The 9,376-nt window shown below is 49.5% G+C and overlaps 1 protein-coding gene across 4 annotated transcripts in view; it reads right to left on the bottom strand.

The window, feature by feature from the left end:
- Positions 1 to 4,608: 4,608 nt before the first annotated feature.
- The window catches only part of ABHD8 (abhydrolase domain containing 8), a 47,133-nt gene continuing 42,365 nt past the window's right edge, over positions 4,609 to 9,376 (bottom strand). For all 4 annotated transcript variants that reach the window (XM_082206552.1, XM_082206550.1, XM_082206553.1 and 1 more), the window contains 2 exons: positions 8,756 to 8,972; positions 4,609 to 4,790 (listed from right to left, as the gene is read on the bottom strand). In XM_082206552.1, coding sequence (XP_082062678.1) covers positions 4,635 to 4,790; positions 8,756 to 8,972 — 373 coding nt within the window. In that variant the 3' untranslated portion in view covers positions 4,609 to 4,634. The remainder of the gene's footprint in view (positions 4,791 to 8,755; positions 8,973 to 9,376) is intronic.

The raw sequence follows: 9,376 nt of genomic DNA, 5'->3' as shown, positions 1-9,376 counted from the left end.
CCCTGCCACTGGATTCCCCAATGCCTCAACAGGAGAGACGGATCAGTGTTGGACAAGCTTGAATTCGCTCTTGATGCACATTGACAGAACTGAACGTTCATCTCTCTCTTTAAACAGAGTCTCCTGTGCCCTTCTCAGAAACAGATATATATGTAGCCGTCGGTCGTGTGCTTTTACTGTTTTTAATTCTGTAATTTATGCTTTTGTGCTTTTTTATACGTGGCTTTCTCGTTCAGTCCCCCTCTCCTTCGGATCATGTAGAGTTGGTGAAAAATTAAATGTTTTTCTAGGATCGGGCAGAAACGCGTGGAACTCCTGTCCTCTTTCCTCACCCCCACCCCACTCCTCCTGCCCCTGGTGGGCGAGGTGGCTTCCGGCCTCTGCTCTTGCAGCTCTTTTCAGAAGGGAGGAGGAGAACCTAAGAGTTGAAACGGGCCACTGTGAGGACATCCATTCCACCCTGGCACACACACACACACACACACACCCCTGCTTTAACGCAGGACTTGCAGTTTATAGCTGTCCATCTTTTGCTGAGACATCTCCAGCCATCACCTCTGAGCACGCAGACCTCAAAACAGCATCAGGAATATGGAAAGCCTGGTCCCAAAAGGAGCTGCCTTCATAACAATTTTTTAAAATGATTATTTTTTTAAAAAGTTCAGGCGTGGGTGAGCTCTTCCTTCCTTGATCTCTCCAAGCTGGACAGCCATCTGCGGGGGCTGCCCTGGATTTCCTTCCTCCAGTGGCAGGGTGGACTAGTTGGCCTTCAGGAGTTCCCCTGCCAACTATGGTTTCCTCATTCTTTCACTTGGAAGGGACAAATTTCTAGTCTTGTGATGGCCTGGGATTCGGACTCAGAGGCTGAACCTGAGGAATCCCAGCCTGCACAGATTCCCCGCCTCCAGAACCAGCTGAGCCGGGGCTGGGGCTTGAGCCTGAAGGGTCCTCACCTGTGCTGGGTCCTCAGGTGCAGGCATCAGGTGAGTCTGCTCTGGCTCCTGGGGTGATGGAGGACCCATTGCCTGCAGGTGCTCCCCTCTCAGCCCTCAGGAGAAGCTGAGGTGGCCTCTGGGTCCAGTAACCCTCCAGCCTCTCCTGAGCTGCAGAGGCTCAGGGCAGAGAGGCGGAGGGAACTGAGTTCCCGCAGGAGGAGGGCTCGCCTCCAGGCTAGGAGAGGCGAGTCACCAGAGCATTGGGCCCGCCCTGTGCCCCAGGGCAGATAAAAGCTGGCCAGCCCCAGTCCCAACTTGCAGGAGCAACATTGTTGGTTGCTAGTTCCTGTCCTGCTTTCCTGCATGAGCTCCTGACCTCACCCGACGCCCTACCGTGCATCCAGCTTCGACTTCTATGGACAGCCTTCCTATTGCACCATCGACCCCGGACTGGACTCGGACCTCGCCTCTCGGCTAGCCCCCGAGACCAGCACAAGTCTGCTTTGTGGTAAAGGCTGAAGATGTCTGAAACACTCAAGCAAACCTCCCTTGCAGATGAGGATGAGGATGAGACAGGCGACGGGAGAAACCTGAACTCAGAACCAGTCTCTCAACTGCCTGAAAGGAGACACAAGAGGGTAGGAACCTGCCCTACTGCACAAAAGCAAATTTCCTATTTGTTCTACCTGCCGTTGGCCCCCAGAAAGTTTCTCAGAAGGACATGTGGCCCTCAATTATAGGAAGGTTCCACAGCAGTGTCGTCATCTGGAGAAGAGGAGGTTAAGGGGTGATATGATAGCCATGTTCAAATATATAAAAGGAGGTCACATAGAGGAGGGAGAAAGGTTGTTTTCTGCTGCTCCAGAGAAGCGGACACGGAGCAATGGATCCAAACTGCAAGAAAGAAGATTCCACCTAAACATTAGGAAGAACTTCCTGACAGTAAGAGCTGTTCGACAGTGGAATTTGCTGCCAAGGAGTGTGGTGGAGTCTCCTGCTTTGGAGGTCTTTAAGCAGAGGCTTGACAACCATATGTCAGGAGTGCTCTGATGGTGTTTCCTGCTTGGCAGGGGGTTGGACTCGATGGCCCTTGGGGTCTCTTCCAACTCTATGATTCTATGATTCTATCTCCTTCCAAGCCTCTACCATCTTGACTCTTTTCTGCAGATCCAAGAAACGACTCCTTTATCTGTTGAGAATATAATACTTTTATTTGAGAGTCTAGGGTGACACTTATCGCACAATCCCGTTTCGTCTCCCGGCTGGAAAGAGCCTGGATCTGTGGAACTCACAGCAGCAGGCTCCCCCCCCCCCGCCCCTCAGAATAAATAAAAACAAAACCATGGATCAATTTCCAAGCTGGTTAAAACTGTCTCCTAAGAATACAGATTTTTTTAAAATAATAAAAAAGGTATTAAGCGGTTTATTATGGTTACGATGCTATTAAGGAGGCTCAACACTGGTTTGCTTTGTGTGCTTGTAAACAAGCAAAGTCTGGCTGCCCGGGTTTGGTCGTGGTGGGTATTCACACACATTCTGCCTTGGAACTCCAGAATCCCAAACTGCAATCCCATACCCTCTGACATGTTGCAGGAAATGACCTTGCGTTGGATTAGGGTAGGCAGGTAATGGTGTAGAGTGGATGGAGATAGCATTTGAAATGGTCAGGGTGTGTGTGTGTGTGTGTGTGTGTGTGTGTGAATTGTTCCAACCAAATAATGGGGGGGGGGGTTGAGCTGCTTATAGGAGTCCTGAGTCAGGGAGGCCTGCTCACGGCAGGATCAAATAATAATTTTTTAAAATCTAATTTGGGACAAAAGAGGGTTATCAGGCAGGGCACCACTGCCAGCCTAAACTGATCTGTCTCTGACTGCACTGTGGCTTGTGTGAATGTACCCCACATTGCGGCTTGGCAGGTTCTGGGCTGTTGAAAAAAAAACAACCAACCATTGAGAAGAGCACATACGAAGTTAGGATTGGGAGAGGTGGCGAAGTCATTGCGAGTATACGATTCAAACCCAGCAAAATGCTGGAATACTATTTTTTTTTTTTAATGGCTGCAAATGTTGCTGTCCTGGGTGTGTTGTTGAGTAAGGCGAACGCTTAGAGGTCAGGAATTCTCTGGCCTGCAGGCTTGTGCTGCCATCTTCCCCAAACCATGCCTTCCCCCTGCTCATCTGGGTCTAATCCTGCACTGGCTGTGCACCGTGGCTGGGAAGAGATCCTTATGGCAGAAAAGGCAGCGGGGCTTAATTCCAGCTGACAAGCGGCGCTTACAGCTGTTTGAAGCCGCTCATTTAAGCGAGTGGGGGAGAGGAAGAAAAAGGTACCTGCCAATTTCAAGGTGAGGTGCGGGGCTCACCTGGCTATCGTGCTATCATAGCGATGTCATGCAATTGGGAGGTCAAATTCAGCATTTACGGCCCGTCCTGATCAGGTTCCAGCCCAGGAAATCAAAACAGTCTCCCACCCCCATTCCATCTGGGTTTGTGCCCTTTTCCCCTAAAGCCTCACCAGTTTTTGGGGTGGCAACGTCGAGGAGCAGATTTTGAGAAGTCACCTTTCTCTGCCCTGCAACTTCCCTCTGATCCAAGTCTTTAGGCCAAAGCAGCTGTTCCTAAGATGAACAAAATGAAACAAAAGCCCCATTCCCAGCCAGAACTCCTTTTCATTTCTCCTGGTGAATGGGGAAGGGAGGGGAGCGTTCCAAAGGTTTGATACGGAGGAAACGGGCACTGACAAAATAAGGAATTACTCCGTTACGGGGACTTTGCTCTCCCAACCAAAGTGCCAAAGATTGTGGAGAGGAGAGAGGTGCTTTTACCCTGAAATACCTTTGGGTCCTGCAATTTTTCACAGTACATTTACAAGCTGCCAAAGACCAGAAGCGAACCCCCAAACCCCAGAAGGGCTCCAGGACCTTCTGCCCAGAGAATGCGGGGGTTTGGAGGCGATGTGAAGAGAAGGGGAGGAGGTATTTGATGGGTGAGTAAATATTGGGGAGCCCTGCCCCCTGAACCTCTTGGCAAGGGGCTTGGGAACGCCTGCCCCACGGCAGAACCTAGCACTGGCGCTTGTCTCAAGCAATGGGCAAGTGTTCGAATCTCCCCACTGCCTTCTCCTTCCTGGCTCAGCCAATGTGGAGAATTTGTTTACCACACCTGGTGGGCCTTTGAGGGGCAGAGGGAATTCGGGGGGAGCAGGGTCGCTGATTTAATAAGCTGTGTACACAAATCCGGGTGGGTTCAATCGCGCCCGAGTCAGCTTGGCCGGCTCCCAAACGGAGTCGAGGTTGCCATCTTGGGACAGGTCCTGTGAAAGCGCCACAACCTCTTTTCTGCAGCCTTCCAGAGGCTGAGCGTGAAAAAACGAACGAGGACACTACAAGGGGGAAGGCGAGGGCAAAAGCGCAGGGAGCGGCCGACCCCTTCCCTCCCACCTGTCTTGAGGGTCCACCTCACTCGGCCACGACCCTGCATGTGCCCAGCCCACGAAGGTCCAGTCCGCTTCTCTGCGGAGGAGGAAAGAGCCTTTTCCACCCGTCCCGCATTGCAGGGCGGAGGTGTCCGCCGGCCACAGCCGCACCTTCTACTGCCGCAGGCTCCAAACCAGAAAAAAAACATCCCTCTGGAAGCAGCAACGTGAGCAGGCCGCTAGTTTCACGAAGTAGCTGTTAAGGGTTTTGGTTTTTTTTATTTCTTATTTCTTCTCTGTTTCTGTTCCATCCGCGGCAGGCACAGCCTCCGGCTCCCATAACAGGAACTCGTGCAGAAGGGTGTTCACTGTTTCCGGACACTCCATCATGACCATGTGGCTGCCTTCGTCAATCACCTTCAGGAAAGCGATGAGCAGGATCTGGGGGGGAAGGAAAGGGGCAGGAGAAGGTTTGAAAGGCAGTTCCCTGCTCCGTGGAAGCCTAGAGGGCTCACCTCAACCCTCTTGTTATAACAGTAATAATTACTACAGTCATACCTCAGGTTGAAGTAGCTTCAGGTTAAGTATTTTCGGGTTGCGCTCCACAGCGACCCAGAAATAATGGAGTGCATTACTTCCGGGTTTCACTGCTTGCGCATGCGCAGACGCTCAAAACAACGTCACATGCATGCGCAGAAGTGGCAAATCATGACCCACAGATGCGGGTTGCGTTCACTTCAGGATGCGAACGGGGCTCTGGAACGGATCCTGTTCGCACCCAGAGGTACCACTGTATAAGACATCTGAAGGCAGTCCTGTTTAGGGGAGTTTTTAATATTTAATGCTGTATTGTTTTTAACACTTGATTGGGAGCTGCCCAGAGTGGCTGGGGAAACTCAGCCAGATGGGCGGGGTATAAATAAATTATTATTATTATTACTACTACTACTACTACTACTTTTATTATTTCAATTTATATACTGCCCTTAAACAGAAGATTCCCGGGCGGTATGCAATATTAAAAACACACTACAGAACTTTAATGATTAAAATATAATAAAAAAAACCATAGTGACAGACAGCCCAATACAGTGGTACCTCAGGTTAAGAACTTAATTTATCCTGGAGGTCTGTTCTTAACCTGAAGCTGTTCTTAACCTGAAGCACCACTTTAGCTAATGGGGCCTCCCGCTGCAGCCGCACGATTTCTGTTCTCATCCTGAAGCAAAGTTCTTAACCTGAGGTATATTTCTGGGTTAGCGGAGTCTGTAACCTGAAGCGTATGTAACCCGAGGTACCACTGTAACCCAAGGTACCACTGTCATAATAACAGTCCTCTCCCCCACACTTTCACAGGCTACATAGATTATTTAATAGCCATAGGCATGGGGAAAGAGGAATGTTTTTTGCCTGGCACCTAAAGACATGTAGTGATGGCCCCAGGCAAACCTCTTCAGGGAGAGTATCCCACAATCGGGGAGCCACCACCGAAAAGGTCCCGCTCTCTTGTTGCCACCCTCCAAAACCTTTCTAGGATGGGGGGGGGGTGTAAAAACAGGCCTCAGATAACAAGCGCAGGGTCTGGGTCGGTTCATACAGAGAGAGGTGATCCTTAACGTATCATCATTATTTACTATTATCATTAAAAGCAGAAAGAAGGGAAGGGCACTCACTCAGTGGTAGAGAATTACAACGCTAGGGGCTACTCTGCTCACCAATCCTGTCTACCCATTTGCTCCCCACCACACCTGCCCTTTTACACCTCACCCACCCCTCACCTGTCCCCACCAAAGGGCCCCCACTCTTTCCCCAAGCCCCACCCCAAACTTTTAAAGGGGGGGAGGAACTACACCCAGCAGTTTGCTAAACCGCAGTGTGAAGAATCTCCCAGCCCCCTTGTTATTTCCCCCCTTTTTTTTTAGAAAAAAAGTATTTTTATTAGTAATTTCAACATAACATTTTATCAAAAAACATATCATCCTTAAATCCCCCTCCCCATTTCCCCCTGCATGTTACAAAACTGCATGTTACAAAACTGTACAGATCCTTAATTTATCTATCTAGATGTTATCAATAATAAGTTTGTGAATGTTTATTCAAAACCTGCCAAGGAGTCCAGTTCATTTTGTTGTTCCTTTAAATACTTTGTAAAGGGTTCCCATTCATCTTTAAAATCACAGTTATCCTTGTCATGTAGTTTGTGTGTCAGTTTTGCCAATTCTGCGTAGTTTTGCCAATTTATGCAGAACTGGCATACGCCCCTTTGTTAAACAGCTTGCCTTAGGCTACAGCTGGCGCAAATTTCAGGTTCTTATGACCCTCCAGGAGTTCCCTGTTTCTGGGCATATAACCATAGAATTGAACAGCACTCAAGTGCACTGAGGCACACCAGAAAACATTATCCCGTTTCTCTGGCCAGAGGTGAAGTTGCTGTTTTGCAGAAGTCTACAGTAAGAAACACTCCCGGGCAAGGGGAAAGGCAGGGGATTGGAGTGGGATTTCTTTCTTTCTTTTCATTCCCCCCCCCAATTTATTTATTTATTTTATTTTATTCACATAATAGACATTCTTTACAACAAACAACTCCAAAATAAAATCATATGTAAGAAAACACAAGTCTCATGTTTTCATTTACACTGATCTCCCCTCCGATACCTTTACAGTGGTACCCCGCAAGACGAATGCCTCGCAAGACGGAAAACCCGCAAGACGAAAGGGTTTTCTGTTTTGGAGGCGCTTCGCAAGACGAATTTCCCTATGGGCTTGCTTCGCAAGACGAAAGCCCATAGGGAAATCTCCGGGGACCTCTTTTAAATGCTGGTGGTGGGGAGCAAAGCCTTTCCCCCCCTCCGGCCTTCAGAAGAGGTCCAGGAAGGCCGGCGGGGGCCGAAAGGCTTTGCTCCCCACCGCCAGCATTTTAAAAGCAGTCCGGGATAGCAGGGAAGCGCTTCCCACTATTGCGGACGGCTTTTGAAGGCAGGCGGGGGGAGCAAAGACTTTCGCCCCCGCTGGCCTTCAGAAGAGGTCCTGGACCTCTTCTGAAGGCCGGCGGGGGGCGAAAGTCTTTGCTCCCCCCTGCCTGCCTTCCCGGGAGAGCGGAGAAAGGCAGCGTCTTTCTCCGCTGTCCCAGACGGCTTTTGAAGGCAGGTGGGGGGGGAAGACTTTCGCCCCCCGCCCGCCTTCAGAAGAGGTCCTGGACCTCTTCTGAAGGCCGGCGGGGGGCAAAAGTCTTTGCTCCCCCCGCCTGCCTTCCCGGGGCAGCGGAGACTTCTCTGCTGTCCCGGGCGATCTTAAAATGCTGGCGGGCAGCAGCAAAGCTTTCCCTGCCACCCACCAGCATTTTAAAATCGCCCCGGGACAGCGGGGGCTTTTAAAATGCTGGCGGTCGGCAGCAAAGCCCTCCTGTCCCCGGAGCTTGCGGGGCGGGAGGTGGGGAGAAGGGCTTTTCTTCCCACCCCCAGCCTTCAGAACAGCCTTCTGAAGGCTGGCGGTGGGAAGAAAAGCCCTTGCCCCCCCCCAGCCTTCAGAAGAGGTCCGGGGACAGACTGTCCCCGGACCTGGTCTGAAGGCGGTTTCCCTAGGAACACATTAATTGATTTTCAATGCATTCCTATGGGAAACCGTGCATCACAAGACGAAAAACTCGCAAGAAGAAAAAACTTGCGGAACGAATTAATTTCGTCTTGCGAGGCACCACTGTACTTGATATTTCTTGTGGCTTTCTGCTTTCCTTATAGAATCTTTATAAAAATGTAAATCTCTTAAATACTATGCCAATCTTTAACAATTTCAATTAATCCCTTCACCTCCCTCCCCTCCACCCGTGTGTGATCTTCTTTACCTACTATTATTGTTGTTATTGTTGGGTTATTCACTTTATTTGTTATTCCATCCTTGATATATTATTATCCTATCTCCTTGCGCCTTTTAAACTTTTGCATATTAATTTTCATAGAATCATAGAGTTGGAAGAGACCACAAGGGCCATCGAGTCCAACCCCCTGCCAAGCAGGAAACACCATCAGAGCACTCCTGACATATGGTTGTCAAGCCTCTGCTTAAAGACCTCCAAAGTAGGAGACTCCACCACACTCCTTGGCAGCAAATTCCACTGTCAAACAGCTCTTACTGTCAGGAAGTTCTTCCTAATGTTTAGGTGGAATCTTCTTTCTTGTAGTTTGGATCCATTGCTCCGTGTCCGCTTCTCCGGAGCAGCAGAAAACCACCTTTCTCCCTCCTCTATGTGACATCCTTTTATATATTTGAACATGGCTATCATATCACCCCTTAACCTCCTCTTCTCCAGGCTAAACATGCCCAGCTCCCTTAGCCGTTCCTCATAAGGCATTGTTTTTAAATGGAGTGGGATTTCACAGGGATTCAGGGCATGTTTGCAAAAGCGTTACCTCGGCCATCCGCTGGTCCTCCTCCACAGGGACAAATTTGTCGTGCATGCCGTGAACGAGGAGTACGGGCACGGTCAGCTCCGCATGGTAGACCTCATCCCCCTCCGGCCAGTACTGGCCACTCATCATGGCTCTCAGGACGAAGGACGAGACGTTGAAGGCGTTCCCTTCCTTCAGCAGCTGCTTCTCCTTGGCGCCTTGGCGGGCAAAGCCAGCCCTGCAAGCAGAGCCAAGCGGGCAGGGTTAATTCAGCACGGATATTTATTCGTTTATTTATTTATTCGTTTAATACTTGGGAGTATTTGTCGCCAGGCTCCCGGGGCAGCTGAGAAATCAGGGAAAGAAAGAAAAGGAATGAAGGCAATATACAAAGACATGGCACAAAAGGCATATACTCTGGGAGGGAGAAGGAAATAAGCAAACCCAGGGCTTAGACTATAAAAAAGACATGACACAAAAGGAAATTACTTTAAAAATAAAAGCTACACCCACACACTTCAACAGCCCAGTAAGGATAGATCATGCTCAGGAGCCGTGGAATGCAGAGTGACAGGTCTTTTTTAATTAATTAATTAATTTGATTAGACATTCATACAAACATTAATACACATGCACTTACAA

The sequence above is a fragment of the Podarcis vaucheri genome, assembly GCF_965113315.1.
Source record: "Podarcis vaucheri genome assembly, chromosome: 18".
NCBI classification, from domain to species: domain Eukaryota; kingdom Metazoa; phylum Chordata; class Lepidosauria; order Squamata; family Lacertidae; genus Podarcis; species Podarcis vaucheri.
The sequence above is the reverse complement of the archived record's forward strand: the minus strand, read 5'-3'. Positions and strand labels throughout refer to the sequence as shown.